Here is a 22,526-nt window from a genome sequence, read left to right on the forward strand (position 1 = left end):
TTTTTCTAATCTGTATCATTGCTATATCTATTCTTGTACCAACACCCCACTGCTTTAATTACTGTAAATTTTAGTATGTCTTAGCATTTACAGGTGGGAGTCTTCAGGGCAGGGACTTTGTCTTACCTCTGTATCCTCAGTACCCAAAACAGTACCTAACATACTAAGAGCAAAATAAATATAGTTAGAAAAATTTTTAAAAAAACATATGATCAACTCAATAGATGCAGAAAAAGCATTTGATAAAATTCAACATCCATTCATTATGAAAACTCTCACCCATCAAAGTGGGTATAAAGGGAAAACATCTCAACATAATAAAAGCCATTTACGGCAAACCAACAGCCAACATAATACTTAATGGTGAAAAGCTGAAAGGCTTCCTGCTAAATTCAGGAACAAGACAAGGATGCCCACTCTCATCACTTCTATTTAACATAGTATTGGAAGTCCTAGCCACAGCAATCAGACAAGAAAAAGAAATAAAAGGTATCCAGATTGGAAGGGAAGACGTTAAACTGTGACTATTTGCAGATAACATGATATTCTGTATAGAGAACCCTAAAGATTCCACACAAAAACTATTAGAACTAATAAATGAATTCCACAATGTAGCAGGATACAAGATTAACATACAGAAATTGGTTGTATTTCTTTACGCAAACAATGAAATATCAGAAAAAGAAAGTTTAAAAAAATTCTGTTTAAAATTGCGTCAAAAAAAATAAAATACCTACAAATAAAATTAAACAAGGAGGTGAAGGACCTGTATGCTGAAAACGATAACACACTGATAATGGAAACTGAAGATGATTCAAAGAAATGGAAATATATCCCATGCTCTAGGATTGGAAGAATTTATGTTGTTAATATGGCCATACTACCCAAAGCAATCTACAGATTTAATGTGATCCCTATCAAAATATCCATGGTATTTTTCACAGAACCAGAACGTATAATCCTAAAATTTATAATGAACCACAAAAGACCCAGAATTGTCAAAGCAATCCAAAGGAAAAAGGACAAAGCTGGAGGCATAACCCTCCCAGACTGCAAACAATACTACAAAGCTACAGTAATCAAAACAGCATGGTATTGATACAAAAACAGACATATAGATCAATGGAACAATAGAGAGCCCAGAAATAAACCTACACACCTACGGTCAATTAACCCTCAACAAAAGAAGCAAAAATACACAATGGAGACAAGACAGTCTCCTCAGCAAGTGGTGATCGGAAAGCTGGACACCTACATGTAAATTGAAAAAATTAGAACACCATATATAAAAGTAAGCTCACACCATATATAAAAATAAGTGCAAAATGGTTTAAAGACCTAAATATAATATATGACACTGTAAAACTCCTAGAACAGAACATAGGCAAAACATTTTCAGACATAAATAATAGCAATATTTTCTTAATTCTGTCTCCCAAGGCAAAAGAAAAGCAAAAATAAACAAATAAGACCAAATCAAACTTAAAAGCTTTTGCACAGTAAGGGAAACCATCAACAAAACGAAAAAACAACCTACAGAATGTGAGAAAATATTTGCCAATGATGTAACCAACAAGGGGTTAAATGTCCAAAATATAAAAAGAGCTCATACAACTCAATATCAAAAAACCAAACAACTAAATCAAAAAGTGGGCAGAAAACTTAAACAGACATTTCTCCAAGACATACAGATGGCCAAAAGGCACATGAAAAGATGCTCAACATCGCAAATCATTAGAGAAATGCAAATCACAACCACAATGAGGTATCATCAGTCAGAATGGCTATCATCAAAAAGTCTACAAATAATAAATGCTGCAGAGGGTGTGTAGAAAAGGGAACCTCTTATGCTGTTGGTGGGAATGTAAACTGGTGCAGCCCCTGTGGGGAAAAAGAACAAAATAATGCCATTTGCAGCAACATGGATGGACCTCGAGATTCTCATACTGAGTGAAGTAAGTCAGACAGAGAAAGACAAATATCATATGACATCACTTATATGTGGAATCTAAAAAAATGGTACAAATGAACTTATTTACAAAACAGAAATAGAGTTACAGATGTAGAAAACAAACATGGTTACCAGGGGGCAAGGGTGAGGGAGGGATAAATTGGAAGACTGGGATTGACGAATACACACTACTATAGATAAAATAAATAATACGGACGTACTGTATAGCACAGGGAACTCTTCTCAATACTCTGTAATGACCCATATGGGAAAAGAATCTAAAAGAGATTGGATATATGTATATGTATAACTTACTCACTTTGCTGTACAGCAGAAACTAACACAACATTGTAACTCAACTGTATTCCAATAAAATTTTTTTAAAAAGAATGACTATACTACACAAAGCAATCGACCGACTCAATGCAATCCCTATCAAACTACCAATGGCATTTTTCACAGAACTAGAACAAAAAATTTCACAATTTCTATGGAAACACAAAAGACCCCGAATAGCCAAAGCAATCTTGAGAAAGAAAAACGGAGCTGGAGGAATCAGGCTCCCTGACTTCAGACTATACTACAAAGCTACAGTAATCAAGACAATATGGCACTGGTGCAAAAACAGAAACATAGATCAATGGAACAGGATAGAAAGCCCAGAGATAAAACCATGAACATATGGTCACCTTACCTTTGATAAAGGAAGCAAGAATATACAATGGAGAAAAGACAGCCTCTTCAATAAGTGGTGCTGGGAAAACTGGACAGCTACATATAAAAGAATGAAATTAGAATACTTCCTAACACCATACACAAAAATAAACTCAAAATGGATTAAAGACCTAAATGTAAGGCTAGACACTATAAAACTCTTAGAGGAAAACACAGGAAGAACACTCTATGACATAAATCACAGCAAGATCCTTTTTCACCCACCTTCCAGAGAAATGGAAATAAAACCAAAAATAAACAAATGGGACCTAATGAAACTTAAAAGCTTTTGCACAGCAAAGGAAACCATAAACAAGACAAAAAGACAGCCCTCAGAATGGGAGAAAATATTTGCAAACGAAGCAACTGACAAAGTATTAATCTCCAAAATATACAAGCCCCTCATGTCCCTCAATATCAAAAAAACAATCCAATCCAAAAATGGGCAGAAGACCTAAATAGACATTTATCCAAAGAAGATATACAGATTGCCAACAAACACATGAAAGGATGCTCAACATCACTAATCATTAGAGAAATGCAAATGAAAACTACAATGAGGTATCACCTCACACCAGTCAGAATGGCCATCATCAAAAACCTACAAACAATAAATGTTGGAGAGGGTGTGGAGAAAAGGGAACCCTCTTGCACTGTTGGTGGGAATGTAAATTAATACAGACACTATGGAGAACAGTATGGAGGTTCCTTAAAAAACTAAAAATAGAACTACCATACGACCCAGCAATCCCACTACTGGGCATATACCCTGAGAAAACCATTAATTCAAATAGAGTCATGTACCACAATGTTCACTGCAGCACTATTTACAATAGCCAGGACATGGAAGCAACCTAACTGTCCATTGACAGATAAATGGATAAAGAAGATGTGGTACATATATACAATGGAATATTACTCAGCCATAAAAAGAAACAAAATTGAGTTATTTGTATTGAGGTGGATAGACCTAGAGTGTGTTATACAGAGTGAAGTAAGTCAGAAAGAGAAAAACAAATACCATATGCTAACACATATATATGGAATCTAAAAAAACAAACAAACATGGTTTTGAAGAACCTAGGGGCGGGACAGGAATAAAGATGCAGACGTAGAGAATGGACTTGAGGACTTGGGGAGGGGAAGGGTAAGCTGGGATGGTGAGAGATTGGCATGGACATATATAGACTACCTAATGTAAAATAGATAGCTAGTGGGAAACAGCCGCATAGCACAGGGAGGTCACCTCAGTGCTTTGTGCCCACCTAGAGGAGTGGGATAAGTAGGGTGGGAGGGAGACGCAAGAGGGAGGAGATATGGGGATGTATGTATATGTATAGCTGACTCACTTTGTTATACAGCAGAAACTAACACACCATTGTAAAGCAATTATACTCCAATAAAGATGTTAAAAAAAAAACCTGCCAGATATGTAATCAAGCTTTATTATTAACTGAATAATTGTACAAGCATGCTAACATAGTACAAACCTGTAAAAAATAGAAGCTATATTTTAAATTTGAAATCTAAAAATATAAACAATTTATCAAATTTTCCTTTTGAAACTGATTATCTTCTTGATTTGGAAATAGAAAACCAAAACTTCTTCTTCTACACCAATATGTCAATGTCCACGCATACTGATAGGGAAGAAGTAGATACCTAAATGGAAATTTGGATAATGTTATCAATAAGAAAGTAGATGAATGAGTGATGACTGACCAAAAGCAGTTAGTGTCTACTACATCTGATATTCCATATTTGTCTAATTAGAATTTAGTACCACACTATAGTGCAGGTCAATTTGTAGTTCTTTATTCACATTAGTAATATTAATTGAGAAAGGCAAAATAAACAATATTTTTCACTATTATAATGTTGGAAATCAGAAAACATATTCTTAAGAATTCAATCTTCAAGTCCAAAACTTTGAGTATGTAGTTCAGGTAATCACTTCCATCTTTGGAAACCAATTTCAGCATAGAAAAGTGAGTCATGAAGAACCTAGTGGCAAGACGGGAATAAAGACACAGACCTATTAGAGAATGGACTTGAGGATATGGGGAGGGGGAAGGGTAAGCTGGGACAAAGTTAGGGAGTGGCATGGACATATATACACTACCAAACGTAAAATAGATAGCTAGTGGGAAGCAGCCGCATAGCACAGGGAGATCAGCTCAGTGCTTTGTGACCACCTGGAGGGGTGGGATGGGGAGGGTGGGAGGGAGGGAGATGCAAGAGGGAAGAGATATGGGAACAAATGTATATGTATAATTGATTCACTTTGTTATAAAGCAGAAACTAACACACCATTGTAAAGCAATTATACTCCAATAAAGATGTTTAAAATAAATAAATAAATGAATAAATAAATAAATTTTAAAAAGTGAGTCAGATTAGTCCCTGCCAAATGAGTTTCCCAAAGAAACGACTTCACTAAGAACATGTGAATTTAAATTTACATTCATTTACTTACTGCATTTGTAGAGAGATTCAGAGTGTTTACATGAGTTGTCATATTCACCACAGAGGTCAAGTCTTTGAGCTGAGGCAGAGGTTTTTCCCGTAGATGACGTGAATAAGTTTAATTATTTCAACAGTTCAAAAAGATCTCTTTAGCACCTGTCATGAATGTTGTGCTGCATCACCCAGATTTCCCCTTTAACACTAAAATATTTATTTCCAGGTTGCTCTTTAGGAATTACCTAGGCTGAAGAGAGCTACCTCATCCAAGGTTATGGCCCCTTCCCAAGGCAGCTGGCATCCAATGACTAGTAAACACTGGGCTAGACCTGGTTTTCTCACCCTAACGGAGGACAATTCTGAATGGCCATCCCAGCTTCAGAGCATCCCATGGCGTAAAGCTGAAGCCTTATGGTGACTTTACATCAGCCCAACTTCTCCCTTTACCTAGTCCTGCCTCCTTTCTTTTCCCTCATAGGTGTTGATCCTGAGACCACCCCTTAATAAATTATCTGTACACTAATCTCCATCTTTAAAATCCGCTTCTAGGGCAACCCAACCTGTGACAGCACCACATCCCCTTAAGCTCCAACAAGTAGAGGCAACTACTCTACTATGCATCAAATTCACCCAGCAAAGCAATAATCTCTGTTGAAGCCACAGAAGAATATCCAGTATACATGTGTTATTACTACATCCACATGTTTCATTTTTAGCTTTTTAGCACAGTGTTTCCTGGTAAATTATATAATTAATAGACTTGTCTTATATTCTTAAAAAATACTTACACCTTGGATTTAAGTTCCAAATCAAGATTTATCCTAATAACTAACCATTGCAGAAATATCTCCTGTAGTCACACTTAAATTTTTTTGATCAATCTACATTAAACTTACACGACACAGGTACTATGTTCAAAAGTTCTGTCTTATCAAAATTTTCATTGACACCACAAGTAAATATGCTTTACTGTGCAGTATTACATATGTCCATGCAACAGAAACACCACAAATAACTCTTTTAAAGCAACCTGTCTGATAAATTATCAGTCATACCTTCAACATGCCAAACAACAGCATTTCTGGTTAGATTTACACTTGAAACTTAAGAATACATTTTATGACTCACTCAGTAGACACACATTTGTAAACTTGTCATCTTTAAAAGGGTTTAATGCCTGGGCAATTGTTTTCCTTAATATAAAACTATATAACTGCATTTCACAACAGGATAGCTTATTTTATTAACTTTCCAAAATAAACCTGGTTGAAATTTCAGTCCTGTTATTGAATTTGATAAGCTTTCATTACACTGCTTTTGTGTATACTAGCCAGTTTCTACTTTATTTCATTTCATAATGAGCTATTAAGTTGTACTCATTTGATACCAACACACTTTTTTGCATATTAAACACAGGAATATTTTTTTACTTCCTTCCAGTCTAGCTTTCATTCCCTCACTTTTGATAGAGATGTGGATGCCATGAACATTTATTTTCCTCTTATATCTGCTATAAGAATAATGACACAAAGAAGATGATAAATGACAACTTGACGCACAGGATATGGGAGAAAATAAGGCATTGTGGGGACTATGTCAAACTGGAGAATACATGTCCCACGTCTGAAGGTAACAACTGCCACTTGGTTCCAACTGATTATTGCTTAGTGGGAATATTGACCAAGTGTTTCCAGATTTTTTTCAATTTTTTCAAGAGAACTCAAAAATCCAAATTTTTATGTGAAATTGTTAAATGCTGGCAATTAATGCATCCCTATGCAACATATCTGTGGTCATACCCAGGTCATAGGTCCACTGATTTGCAAACTCACTCTTATGTGATAAATTCCTTTTGAATGTAGTATTGGGAGGATAAGTTTCTCAGTCTTGAAGTCTGCAAAATTCAGAATCTCTAGAAATTAAACAAGCCTTAAGCAACCAATGAATCAAAGAAGAAATCACAAGGGAGATTAGAAAATACTTAGGGAAGAATAAAAATGAAAACACAACATACCAAAACTTATGGGACACAGAAAAGGCAGTGCTATGGGAGAAATTTATAACTATAAAAGCTTACATTAAAACAAGAAAAGTCTCAAATCAACAACCTAACTTTAGAACTTAGGGAATTAGGAAAAGAACTAAACCAAAAGCTAGCAGAAGGGAGGAAATAATAAAATCAGAGCAGAAATAAATGAAATAGAGGCCAGAAAAAACCAATAAAATACTCAATGAAACTAAGAGTTGGTTTTTTTAAATGATAAAACAGACACACCTTTAGCTAGATAGTTAACTAAGAAAAAAAGCGAGAAGACTCAAATAAATAAAATCAGAGATGAAAGAGGAGACATTAGGACTGATGCCACAGAAATCAAAAGGATTACAAAAGACTACTACTAAAACTTATACACTAATAAATTAGATAACCTAGAAGAAATAAATGCATGAATTCCTAGAAATATATCATGTACCAAGCCTGAATCATGAAGAAATAGAAAACCTGACAGACGTATAACTAGTAAAGAGATTGAAGCAGTAATCAAAAACCTTCTAACACAGAAAAGTCCAGGATCTGATGGCTTCACTCATAAATTCTACCAAATATTTAAAGAAGAATTAATGGCAGTTCTTCTCAAACTCTTCCAAAAAATTGAAGAGGAGGGAACACTTCCATACTTATTTTATGATGCCAGCATTACCCTGATACAAAAACAGAAAAAGACACTATGAGAAAAGAAAACAACAGGCCAGTTTCACTGATGAATATAGTGTAAAAATCCTCAACAAAATACTACCAAACCAAATTCAACAGCATATTAAAAAGATCATACACCATGACCAAGTGGGACTTATTCCTGGGATGTAAAGATGGTTCAAAATATAAAAATCAGTAAATGTTATATACCACATTAACAGGATGAAAGATAAAAATCACATGATCATCTCAACAAATGCAGAAGAATCATCTGAAAAATTCAACACCCTTTCATAATAAACACACTCAACAAGCTAAGGGTAGGAAACTATCTCAACATAATAAAAGCCATATGTGGGACTTCCCTGGTGGTCCAGTGGTAAAGAATCCGCCTTCCAATGCAGGGGACACGGGTTCGACCCCTGGTCAGTGAACTAAGATCCCACATGCCACAGGGCAACTAAGCCCACGTGCCACAACTACTGAGCTCACACGCCTCAATGAGAGAGCCTGCGTGCCACAAACTACAGAGCCCATGAGCTCTGGAGCCTGCACTAGAGACAGAAAAACCTGCACCCCACAACTAGAGAGAAGCCCTGCACGCCACAACAAAGTGCCCATGTGCCGCAACAAAAAGATCTCGCATGCCTCAACGCAGACCCTGCATGCCGCAACTAAGACCCAATGCAGTCAAGAAAGAGAGAGAGAGGGAAGGAAGGAAGGAAGGAAGGAAGGAAGGGAGGGAGGGAGGGAGGGAGGGAGGGAGGGAGGGAGGGAGGGAGGGAGGAAGGGAAGGAAGGAAGGAAGGAAGGAAAAAAATAAATTTAAAAAAAAAAGCCATATTGGAAAACCCCATAGTGGACATCATACTCAATGGTGAAAGGCTGAAACTTTTTCCTCTAAGATCAGGAACAAGGCAAGGAGGCCTGCTTTAGCCACTTTTGTTCAACATAGTATTGGACATCCTAGCCAGAGAAATTAAGCAAGGAAAAGAAATAAAAGGCATCCATTCAAATTGGAAGGGAAGAAGTAAAATTATCTTTGTTCATAGATGATTATGGTCTTATATGTAAAAAACCCTAAAGATTCCACAAAAAAAGTATTAAAACTAATAAATGAATTCAACAAAGTAGCAGGACACAAAGTCAACATGCAAAAATCAGTTGCATTTCTATATACAGACAATAAACAATCTGAAAAGAAAATTAAGAAAACAATCTCATATACAATAGCATAAAAAATAATTAAGCATTAACTTAACCAAGGAAGTGAAGGACTTGTATGATAAAATCTGCAAGACATTTCTAAACAAAATTAGAGTACATATAAATAAATGGAAAGAAATTCCACGTTCATGAATTGGAAGACAGTATTGTTAAGATGCCAATACTATCCAAAGTGATCTACAGATTAAATGAAGCCCCTATCAAAATCCCAATGATTTTTTTTGAAGAAATAGAAAAATTCATCCTAAAATTCATATGCAGTCTCAAGGAATTCTGAAGAGTCAAAATGATTCTGAAAAAGAAGAACAAAGCTGGAGAACTCATATTAACTGATTTCAAAACTTACTACAAAATAACAGCTAAAAAAAAAAAAGCAATGGAAGAGAACAGAATACACAGAAACAAACTCACATATATATTCAAATGATTTTTGACAAGAGTGCCAAGACCATTCAATGGGGAAAAGACAGTCTTCTCAACAAATGATGCTGAGAAAACTAGTATCACATGCATAAGAATGAAGTTGGACCCTTACTTTACACCATGTACAAAAATTAACTCAAAATGGATCCATGACCTAAATGTAAGACCTAAAACTATAAAACTCCTAGAAGAAAACAAAGGGGAAAATCTTCATGTCATTGGATTTGTTAATGATTTCTTAGATATGACACCAAAAGAACAGGAAACAAACAGAAAAACCCACAAATTGGATTTTATGAAAAATTTTAAGTATTTTGCATCAGAAGGCACTATCAACAGAGTAAAAAGGCAACCCACAGAATGGAAGAAAATATTTGCAAATGATTTATATGATAAGGGATTAATATCCAGAATACATAGAGAACTCCTAAAACTCAACATTAAAAACCAAACGACTTGATTAAAAAATAGGCAGAGGACTAAAACAGACATTTCTCCAAAGAAGATATACAAATGGCCAAAAATGACATGAAAAGATGGTCAACATGACTAGTCATTAAGGAAATGCAAATCAAAACTACATGATCCCACCTCACACTCATTAGGATGGCTACTAATATATTAAAAAAAAAAAGTTGATGAGAATGTAGAGAAATTGGAACTCTTGTGTACTGTTGGTGGGAATGCAAAATGGTACATCCACTGTGAAAACAGTATGACAGTTCCTCAAAAAATTAAAAATAGAATTACATTATCCAGCAGTTCCACTTCTGGGCATATAACCAAAAGAATCGAAAGCATGTTCTCAAAGAAATACTTTTACACCCACATTTACAGCAGCATTAGTCATAATAGCTAAAACGTGGAAGTTTTATCTTCCATCAGTAAATAAATGGATAAGCAAAATGTGGTATATACATACAATGGAATATTCTTAAGCCTTAAAACGGAACAAAATTCTGACACATGCTACAACATGGGTGAAACTTGAGGACATTATGTTAAGTGAAATGAGTCAATCACAAAAAGACAAATACTATATGATTCCACTTAAATAACGTACCTAGAGAAGTCAAATTCATAGAGATGAAAAGTAGAATGGTGGTTGCCAAGGACTGGGAGAAGTGGGGAACAGAGAGTTTATTGTTTAATGGGTAAAGAGTTTCAGTTTTGCAAGATGAAAAGAGTTCTGGAGATGGACTGTGGTGATGTTTGCAGAATATGAATGTACTTGTTACCAATGAAGTGTACACTTTATGATTAATATAGTAAGTTATGTGTATTTTACCACAATAAAAAAAACTGGGAAAGAGTTTTATTGGGACACAGCCACCCACATTTGTTTATATATTGTCTATGGCTGCTTTTGCACTATAATGGCAGAGTTGAGGAGTTGTGACAGAAACTGTGTGGCCCACAAATCTAAAATATACACTATCTTGTCCTTTAAGAAAAAGTTTGCTAATCTGAATTAAATGAAGACAGGTGGGCATGCCTATGAAATCTGAGGATGACATAAACTGGGAGGAGTAGTTAATATACTGCATGACAGAATCAAAATTCACAAAAATCAGAACTGAAAAAAAATAGGCTGTAACAATCAGGTTGAAACTTAACAGCTTATGAAGTATGTATGAGATAACAGAAAATATATGTTGGTCTCTGCCCCCGATTCTTAGAACTGAGCTTCTACAGCCCTTGTAATTTCCTAAAGTGATAAGAACACTAGGAGCATTGTTAAAATATCCATACTGCCCAAAGCAATCTACAGATTTAATGCAATCTACAGATTTAATGCAATCCCTATCAAAATACCCGTGACATTTTTCACAGAACTGGAACAAAAAATCCTAAAATTTATATGGAACCACAAAAGATTGCAAACAGTCAAAGCAATCTTGAGAAAAAAGAATAAAGTTGGAGGTATTACACTCCCTGACTTCAGGCTCAGGCTATACTACAAAGCTACAGTAATCAAAATAGTATGGTACTGGCACAAACACAGACACATAGATCAATGCAACAGAATAGAGAGCCCAGAAATAAACCCACGCACCTATGGTCAATTAATCTACAACAAAGGAGGCAAAAATATACAACGGAGAAAAGACAGTCTCTTCAACAATTGGTGCTGGGAAAACTGGATAGCTACATGTAAAAGAATGGAATTAGAACATTTTCTCAGACAATATACAAAAATAAATTCAACATGGATTAAAGACCTAAACGTAAGACTGGGAATTATAAAACTCCTAGAAGAAAATATAGGCAGAACACTCTTTGACATAAATAGTAGCAGTTATTTTTTTGGATCTGTCTCCTAAGGCAAAGGAAACAGAAGCAAAAATAAACAAATGGGACCTAATTAAGTAAAAGCTCTTGCACAGCAAAGGAAACCATCAACAAAATGAAAAGATAACCTACTGAACAGGAGAAAATATTCGCAAATGATATGACCAATAGGGGTTAAGATGCAAAATATATCAACAGCTCATACAACTCAATATCAAGAAAACAAACAACCTGATTTTAAAAAGGGCAGAGGACCTGAATAGACATTTTTCCAAAGAAGACATACAGATGACCAACAGGCACAAGAAAGATGCTCAACATCACTAATCATCAGAGAAATGCAAATCAAAACCACACTGAGATGTCACCTCACACCCGTCAGAATGGCTATGATCAAAAAGACCACAAATAACAAATGTTGGTGAGGATGTAGAGAAAAGGGAACCCTCTTGCACTGTTGGTGGGAATGTAAATTGGTGCAGCCACTATGAAAAACAGTATGGAGGTTCCTCAAAAAACTAAAAATAGAACTACCATATGATCCAGCAATTCCACTCCTGGGTATATATTCAAAACAAACAAAAACACTAATTCGAAAAGATACATGCACCCCAACGTTCATAGCAGCATTATTTACAACTGCCAAGATACAGAAGCAACCCATCAACAGATAAATGGATAAAGAAGATGTGGTATATATATAAAATGGAATGTTACTCAGCCATAAAAAAGAATGAAATCTTGCCATTGCAACAACATGGATGGACTTAGAGGGTATTATGCTTAGTGAAATAGGTCAGACATAGAAAGACAAATACTGTATGTTATCACTTATATGTGGAATCTAAAAACTAAAATGAATGAATGTAACAAAACAGAAATAGACTCACATATATAGAAAACAGAATAGTGGTTACCAATGAGGAGAGGGAAGGGGGTAGCGGCAAATAGGGGTAGGGGATTAAGAGGCACGAACTACTATGTATGAAATAAATAAGCTACAAGGATATATTGTACACCACAGGGAATATAGTCAGTATTTTATAATAACTTTAAATGGAGTATAATCTATAAAAATATTGAATCACTATGTTGTACACCTGACACTAATATAATATTGTAAATCAACTATACTTCAATTTAAAAAATTAAAAAATTAAACAAAACAGTGGTTCTCAGAACCACCTGGAGGACTAATATAGAATACAGAGGTCTGGGCTTGTTGGAGTAAGGTACAGCCTGATCTCTCTGTTTTTACCACATTCCCTAGTGATTATTTTTTAATACGCTTTACTGAGGTATAATTCACATACCATACAATTCATCCATTTAAAGTATATGATTCAATGGTTTTTAGTATATTCCCAGAGTTGTGCAACCATCATACAATTTTAGAACATTTTCATTATACCAAAAAGAGACCCCATGCCCATTAGTAGTTACTCCCCATATCCCCCCAATTCTCGAAGCCCTAGGCAACAACAAATCTACTATCTGTTTCCATAAATGTGCCTGTTCTGGAATTATCATATAAATGGAATGATACAATATGTGGTCTTTGTGACTGGCTTCTTTCATTTAGCATGTTTTTAAGGTTCATCCATGTTATAACATGTATCAGTACTCTGTTTCTTTTTATTGCCAAATGAGTATACTATATTTTATCTTTTCATCAGTTGATAGACATTTTGGTTGTTTCCACATTTGATTATTAAAAATAATGCTGTTATGAACATTCATATACACGTGTTTGTATGGACACGTTTCCTCTTTAACTTAGGAGTGGAACTGCTGGGTCATATGGTAACTCTATTTAACTTATTGAGGAACTAACAGGCTGTTTCCAAAGTGGCTGCACCATTTTACATTCCCACTAGCAGTGTATGAGGGTTACAATTTTTCCACATCCTTGTCAATTTCTGTTATTATCTATCGTTTTGATTACAGCCATCCTAGTAGTGTGAAGCAGTTTCTCATTGTGGTTTTGATTTGCATTTCCCTGACGGCTAACGATGTTGAGCATCTTTTCAAGTGATTCCCCAGTAACTCTGATGAACACTGAAGTCTGAAAACCACTAAGAGGTCTGCAAGTACGTTAAGGTCCCTTTTGACATTAATGATCCCATGAAGATAGAGCCACAGAGGTGTATCATTTGCAGAACTACACGTGCACATGTCTTCCTGTTCCACATGCCACTGGCCTGCAAGTTAACCTAGTCAACTCCTGTTTTATAAAACCCTATCTTACTCCTTTCTCATTTTATTTATTTAAAAAAATTTTAATATAAATTTTAAAATTGACTTGACTATGGATTGTTTAAATCATTTAAGAAGCAGTTCCATCTTCTAATTTGATTAGCACAATGGCAAATATTGTGCTCTGTGAATATGGATGGAGGGAGATAGATAGACAGATAGATATAATTCAATGTAACCTTAATAATGGAAACCTTAGAAAAATATTAGCCTTTAAAGAAAAGAAAATCATTTCTTCTATACCTTTCATGATCCATCAGCAGTTTAGCAATGTTCAGACAGAAGTCTAAAGACATGCCACGATGCAGTATTTCCATGACAGCTAACAAATAGAACAAAGGAAATAATCACATTAGTTTCACTTTTTAGGAACCTTAGCTATTTTCAATAATTTTCCTCTGTTCAAAATCTACTTTCTAAATGTTTGCCATATACCATGTCTTGCCTAACAATTTATCAAAGTCTTTTTATATAGCAATAATATCCAATGCTAGAGAGAGAGCAGTAAAACAGGCAAAGTAACTTTTTGAAAAGCAATTTGACTACTATCTGCTAAGAACACAGTGGATAAAAGCTTGGGATCTGAAGTCAGATCCATATTTGAAACCACTTTCCACTTTCATGGCCATAGGTAAGTTACGTAGTTTTTCGGCACCTTAGCTTTGTCATCTGTAAAGTGGGGAACAAATCACCAATCTCTCAGGGCTGATGAGAGAGTTACATGAGATAATGTATGTGAATTACATAGCAAAGGACCTAGCACTTAGTAAGCATTCAGTAAATGAAAGTTGCTATTATTATTATTCCCTTTACTTCAGAAACTGTACTTCTGAAAATTCATCTGAAATAAATGTGGGAAAATGTAATGAACAGGATATTAAAAGCAATATAAATTATAACAATAAAAAGGCCATATACTGAGTGTCCACTGTAGGGTAGTGATAAATTACTATGCAACCATTAAAATTGTTAAGTATGAAATAAAACTGTTTTTCATTTACAAAATGAATATGCACCAATATAAAAAATGGTTATAAGATTAGTAAAAAAACAAAATTGGAAAACAAAGGGTGTCTGTACTATATAGTCACAATTCTGTAAAACAAGCAAATTAATATAGAAAAATACTGAAAATAAATCATCAAATTTCTAAAAGTGACTGTGTTTAGATTTTTTATTCGAAAAATAACTAATGAGTGTATTCTCTGTGCCAGGAACTGTGCTTGGTGCTGGGAATCCAGCAGTGGACAAAACACACAAAAATCTCTGCTGCCAAGGAGCTGATATTCCAGTGGATGGTGGACAATGGATATTTTTAGTATTTTCCAAAAACTTCCTTAATGGGTATGTGCTACCTTTTCATAATAAAAAATTATATATATTTTTAATTTCTACTTATCCTACTATAAAAAATACCAGTGAAGTTCTAATGAAAAACAGCAGTTAGGTTGACCATTCTTTTTTTTTAAAAAAAAAAATAAATGTATTTATTTTATTTATTTATTTTTGGCTATGTTGGGTCTTTGCTGTGCACGGGCTTTCTCTAGTTGTGGCGAGTGGGGACTACTCGTTGCAGTGCACAGGCTTCTCATTGCAGTGGCCTCTCTTGTTGCAGAGCACGGGCTCTAGGCATGTGGGATTCAGTAGTTGTGGCTCGCAGGCTCCGTAGTTGTGGCTCGCAGGCTCTAGAGCGCAGGCTCAGTAGTTGTGGCACATGGGTTTAATTACTCCACGGCATGTGGGATCTTCCCGGACCAGGGCTCGAATCCGTGTCCCCTGCATTGGCAGGTGGATTCTTAACCACTGCGCCACCAGGGAAGCCTGGGTTGACCATTCTTAAAGTATTTTCATTAGCAAAGAAATGAACAGATTATAAAAATGCAAGTTTCATATGTACTTTTTTTAAATTAATTAATTAATTAATTAATTTTTGGCTGTGTTGGGTCTTTGTTGCTGCATGTGGGCTTTCTCTAGTTGCGGCAAGTGGGGGCTACTCTTCATTGTGATATGTGGGCTTCTCATTGCAGTGACTTCTCTTGTTGTGGAGCATAGGCTCTAGGCGCAGGTTTCAGTAGCTGTGGCTTGCGGGCTCAACAGCTGTGGCTCGCGGGCTCTAGAGCACAGGCTCAGTAGTTGTGGCGCACGGGCTTAGTTGCTTCAGGGCATGTGGGATCTTCCCAGACCAGGGCTTGAACCCGTGTCCCCTGCATGGGCAGGCAGATTCTTAACCACTGCGCCACCAGGGAAGTCCCCATATATACTTTTAATGCAAAGTGAAAGATAATTTTATTATTTTAAACTATAGAAAACTTAAATTCATGAAGTTTCCTAGTTTGTAATCTGATGCTGCAACTCTATCACGAGCATCTAGATTGAGTTAAGTAAAAACAATCTGAAAATAAAGAATAATTTCATTTAAACTCTGTTTCTTTTCCACATTTTGATAAAAAACTGTAATGGGGAATTCTAGTCCAAAATTAATCAACTTCAAACTAGGTGACTCCAATAATCTCTCTGATCTTCCCATATTATATTAGCTTGAGTAAGACTATTCCTTTAATTGGTTTGTTGGTTTGTTTATTCCTGTACTGCAAAAAAAGAGGAGTTGTCTTTCTGGCTCCTAATAAATTTTAACCTGTGTATATCTGAGCTAATACTGTTACCTAGAGATGCAGAATCCTCTATATATTTCAGCTTCTGAGGTCTCTTAGTGATTGGCTAATATTCTAGAAGTCACAGAAAGCTTCAGCAGTACTAAATTGGCACTAAATTTAGAGTAACTTCCAAATCTGATTACTGTCCTACTTATTATAAATTGTTATTATTTATTGGATAATCAGTTATTATACTAACATATAATTTTATATAGTAAAAATAATGCAGCTCTATAATGCAATTAAATTTTTATGCAGTAAAAAAAAATAAAGCATGTATACATTAAAAAAATTTAGAGTAAATTATTTTTATGACTAAACATAATTGAAATACTGTTAAGGGGCCAGTGTGCATAGAGATATTATGCCTCACTTAATTCATCTATATAGTAGTAATAACAACAATAGTAATAACTACAATAATAGGTAATATTTATTGCACACTAACTATGTACCAGGCATGGAACTAAATGCTTTACATACTTTTTCTCATAGGATTCTCAAAACAACACAGTGAGGTAGACATTACTATTACATTTCTTTTAAAGATGAAGAAACTGAAGCACAGAAAAGTTAAGTCACTTGCCAAATGACCCACAGCTGTGTATCAGGATGTTTATGTTGTGATGTGTACATTCTAGTCCCTTGAGAATTGTAAAAAACAAATAGCAATATTTATACAAGTAATTATAAAAGGCACAGCATTACAAAGGCTTTTTCTATCAATAGGTTATCTTTCTTCATGGTGGGCAGGTTGGGCAGCTGCAATTTTCTGCTAGACTAAAGGAAAACTGATAGCTTTTATTCAGCTCTTTTTTACTACTTGTTAAATTTGCTACTATTCTCTCTTCCTTCTCCTTTTCTTCCTGACTGACAATCTTATGTGCTCAATTTCCTTCTCAGTCACCATCAAATTATACCTATGCCAGTATACTACAGAAGATCTTACATTCAACAAAGTGGTGTTAATATTTCAAAATTGTGTACTCTTCACACACAGAGATGTTACTTACCTTCAAGAAATTCTTCATTAGCTGTTTCATACTTCAAGAGGATTTTCATCTTTAAGAAAAGCCCAGCTGCAGTTAAATGTTCCTATTTTTAAACAAAGAAATCACAATGATATTAAAACTGTGAAATGTAAAAGACAATTTTCAAGTAATTGCCTGTTTTATTCAACCACAGCAAGATGTATCATGATCAAAGGAAATCAAAATTATAAAAAATCAAATCATAACATCCGGTCTATTCCTGAGGATATTTTCTGATATTTTATTCAATCTAAATGAAATAGTAAAAGGAAAAGAACATGTAAACATTTCTATTGAGTGGCAAGCATTTAATGGCAAGGTCAATACTTAAACTGTGAGAATGTAAGACCATATTCTTGTCTTGGTAAGCAAAACTCCAAACATCAATTAGGTTTGTTTTCTTTTGAGACTTTAATAACAACGAAGGTCCTTTGCAAACAATGGCTGAATGAAATAGAAAACATATTGTCTTTCCTATAGGATACGCCTATCATATTTACTATTAAATGGTTTTTCCAAGTCCTTGCTAGTTGCACCTGCTTCCACTTTTGCCTGACAGTGTACATCTTTAAACAGCAGTCTACGATTAAAAGTGCAGTCTAGGTTCACAGAATAGAATTTTTCTCTCTACAATGTCAATTAACCTCTACATGAACATTGTACTCATTAGATCCAAGCTATGCAAAAAATTATAGCGATTCATGGGTGAGATGCCTGAAGAATGGAAAGTTAGGGAAAAAGTAACTACTGGTATTAAAAGCATTTGCAAATCAAGATAATATCAGTACAAAGAATAAACTAAGATTGCATTATAATTATAACTTATTGCATTACCACCTTTCCTAATGGGCATGTTGGAATATCTCTTGGGCTCAAGACATATTCCACATATTAGCAATGAACAATCCAAAAGTGAAGTTAAGAAAATAATTCCATTTATAATAGCATCAAAAAGAATAAAATACATAGGAATAAATTTTTAAAATAAGGGCAAGACTTCTATACTGAAAACTACAAAACATTATTGAAAGAAATTAAAGAAGACCTAAATAAATAAAAACACATCCCATATTCCTGATTGGAAAACTTAATATTGTTCAGATAGCAGTAATCCCCCAATTGATCTACAGATTCAATGCAATCAAATTTCCAGCTGGTTTCTTTGTAGAAATTGACAGGCTGACCCCAAAATTCATATGAAAGTGCAAGGGATGCCGAAAAAATCTTGAAATAGAACAAAGCAGGAGGACTCATGCTTGCAATTCCAAAGTGGTATACCACTTTATACTAACATCAGCTGTGGATGAGAATTCCCAGTATTCCACATCCTTGTCAACACTTGGAATTATCGGACTTCTAAGTTTTTGCCAATCTACTGGGTATTTTACCTACTTTAAGGTGTTCTTCTTATCTTCCTAGCCCCTTACTGTGAGGCTTTCCTAAGGTTCAGCTTCTATAAAACTACTCCTTTTCCTACATTCTCTCCTTCAGAAATCTTACCCATTTTTCAGGCTACAAATATCATTTTAGGTAAAAAAAAATCTGTTGCAAGACTTTTTTGGGGGTTAACAGCTTTAATGAGCTATAATAAACATACCATACAATTCACCCATTTAAAGTACACAACTCGGAGGGCTTCCCTGATGGCACAGTGGTTAAGAATCCGCCTGCCAATGCAGTGGACAAGGGTTTGAGCCCTGGTCTGGGAAGATCCCACATGCCATGGAGCAACTAAGCCAGCGAGCCACAACTACTGAAGCCCGTGCACCCAGAACCTGTGCTCTGCAACAAGAGAAGCCACTGCAATGAGAAGCCCACGCACCGCAACGAAGAGTGGCCCCCGCTCACTGCAACTAGAGAAAAGCCTGCACACAGCAATGAAGACCCAACGCAGCTCTAAATAAATAAATAAAATTTTAAAAATACCCGTGACATTTTAAAAAAATAAATAAATAAATAAAATAATAAAGTACACAACTCGGGACTTTCCTGGTGGTCCAGTGGTTTAGAATCCGCCTTCCAATGTAGGGGACATGGGTTCAATCCCTGGCTGGGGAACTAAGATCCCACATGCTGCAGGGCATCTAGGCCCTGGTGCTACAACTACAGAGCCCACGTGCTCTGGAGCCCGCGCGCCACAACTAGAGAGCCCGCGTGCCACAACTACTGAGCCCGCACACAATAACTAGAGAGAAGCCCGCATGCTGCAACAAAGAGCCAGTGTGCTGCAATGAAAGATCCTGCATGCCGCAACTAAGACCCGATGCAATTATGAATAAAGCTGCTATAAACAACCATGTGTAGGTTTTGTGTGTACATAAGTTTTCAACTCCTTTGGGCAAACAGCATGGAGTGCAATTACTGGACTACATAGTAAAAGTATGTTTAGTTTTGTAAGAAACTGCCAAACTGTCTTCCAAAGTGGCTGTACCAGTTCATGTCTTTTTAATATCCAATATGATGAAATGAGAAGTATGCATAAAGCATTTTTCCTGCATGTTGAAGTACCGTGGTAGCTGTTTCCAGGAAAAAAACACTTGTGTGATTATTTGAACTGCAAGCTGAACAAGCCACTTTTGTCACAGAATACCATTTTTAGACAAACCTCAGTTATTCCAACATGGGTATTTGGCAGACATTTTCACAAAAATGAAAGAAATAGGTCTGTTGCTTCAAGGAAAACAGCTGATGGTATTTTATTCATAATTGCCAAAACCTGGAAGCAACCAAGACGTCCTTGAGTAGGTGAATAGATAAATAAACTGTGGAACATCCAGACAACGGAATATTGTTCAAAGTTACAAAGAAATGAGCTATCAAGCTATGAAAAGACATGGAGGAATCTTAAATGCATATTACTAACTGAAAGAAGCCAATCTGAAAAGGCTACATGCCATAGGATTCCAATTATATGACACTGTGGAAAAGGCAAAACTACAGAGTCACTAAAAAGATCAGTGGTTGGCAAGGGTTAGGGGAAAGGGAGGGATGAATAGGTGAAGCACAGAGGAGTTCTAGGGCAGTGAAACTACTCTGTATGGTAGTATAGATGGATACATGCCATTATACATTTTTCCAAACCCTTAGAACATACAACACTAAGAGTGAACTCTAATGTAAACAGTGGACTTTGGGTGATAATGACGTGTCAATGCAGGCTCATCAGTTGTAACAAACGCACTACTTTGGTGGGGACTTTGATAGCTAGGAAGGCTGTGCATGAGTAGGGGCAGGATGTGTATGGCAAATCTCTGTACCTTCTGCTTAATTTTGCTGTGAACTTAAACTGCTCTAAAAATTGTCTCTAAAAAAAAAGAACACTCCAATTAAAATCGGAACAAAATAAAGACATGCACTCAAGAGTTGTGATTTAAAAAAAAAAAAACCGATGCAGCCAAAAATAAATAAATATTTTAAAAAAAATAAAGTACACAACTCAATGGGTTTTAGTATATACACAAAGTTGTTTATCAGTTTTAGAACATTTTCATCACCACAAAAAGAAACCTTGTACCCTTTAATAGTCATTCTCTATTCCCTCCAGTGCCACCTCACCTCAACACCCAGGCAAACACTATTCTACTTTCTGTATCTATATATTTGCCTATTTGGGACATTTCATGTAAATGGAATGATACAATATGTGTTCTTTTGTGGCTGGTTTTTCTTCAATTGGCATAATGTTTTCAGGGTTCATTAATGTTGTAACATGTATCGGCACTACATTCATTTTTATGGCCAAATAATATTCTTTAGTGTGGATATACCACATTTTGTTTATCTGTCCATCAACTGATGGACATATGGGCTGTTTCCATATTTTGGCTGTTGTAAAGAGTGGTGCTATAAACATTCATGCACGAGTTTTTTTGTTTTTGTTTTTTTTTAAATACATATTTCCCGTTTTTTGTTTTTTTTTTTAAAGATTTATTTATTGATTGATTGATTGCTATGTTGGGTCTTCGTTTCTGTGCTAGTGCTTTCTCTAGTTGCGGCAAGCGGGGGCCACTCTTCATCGCGGTGCACGGGCCTCTCACTATCGTGGCCTCTCCTGTTGCAGAGCACAGGCTCCAGACGCGCAGGCTCAGTCGTTGTGGCTCACAGGCCTAGTTGCTCCGCGGCATGTGGGATCTTCCCAGACCAGGGCTCGAACCCGTGTCCCCTGCATTAGCAGGCAGATTCTCAACCACTGCGCCACCAGGGAAGCCCCATGCATGAGTTTTTATGTGGACACATGTTTTCAGTTCTCTTGAGTACACACCTAGGAGTGGAATTGCTGGGTCATATGGTATCTCTATGTTTAACTTTTAGAGGAACTGCCAAACTGTCTTCCAAAGTGGTTGTACCATTTAACATTCCCACCAGCAGTGTACAAATGTTCTAATTATTCCACATTCACACCAATAATTGTTTTTGTCCATTTAAAAAATTATAGTCATTTTAGTGAGTGTGAAGTGGTCCCTCATTGTGCTTCTGATTTGCATTTCCCTGATAATTAGTGATATTGAGCATCTTTCCATGTTCTTATTATTGGCCTATGGTATAACTTCTTTGGAGAAATACCTATTCAAATCCTTTGCTCATTTTTAATTGGGTTGTCTTCTTACTACTGAGTAGTAAGAGGTTTTTATAAAAATATATCCTGGATACCAGACACTTATCATACATAATTTGCAATTATTTTCTCCCATTCTTTTGGGAGGACCCCATGGGTTGTGTTTTTACTTTCCTGATAGTTTCATTTGAAGAAAAAATTTTAACTTTATTTATTTAGTTAGTTAGTTAGTTATTTTTGGCTGTGTTGGGTCTTCGTTGCTGCGC

At 35.7% G+C, this 22,526-nt stretch overlaps 1 protein-coding gene across 1 annotated transcript in view; it reads right to left on the reverse strand.

Annotated features, from left to right (window-relative positions):
* The window catches only part of TEX11 (testis expressed 11), a 360,718-nt gene that overhangs the window by 175,679 nt on the left and 162,513 nt on the right, over window positions 1-22,526 (reverse strand). Inside the window, exons 11-12 of the mRNA XM_061178154.1 lie at window positions 17,688-17,769; window positions 14,264-14,342 (exon numbers count right to left, since the gene is read on the reverse strand). Of these exons, the coding sequence (XP_061034137.1) occupies window positions 14,264-14,342; window positions 17,688-17,769 (161 nt within the window). The remainder of the gene's footprint in view (window positions 1-14,263; window positions 14,343-17,687; window positions 17,770-22,526) is intronic.

Source organism: Eubalaena glacialis, chromosome X (genome assembly GCF_028564815.1).
Source record: "Eubalaena glacialis isolate mEubGla1 chromosome X, mEubGla1.1.hap2.+ XY, whole genome shotgun sequence".
NCBI classification, from domain to species: Eukaryota; Metazoa; Chordata; class Mammalia; order Artiodactyla; family Balaenidae; genus Eubalaena; species Eubalaena glacialis.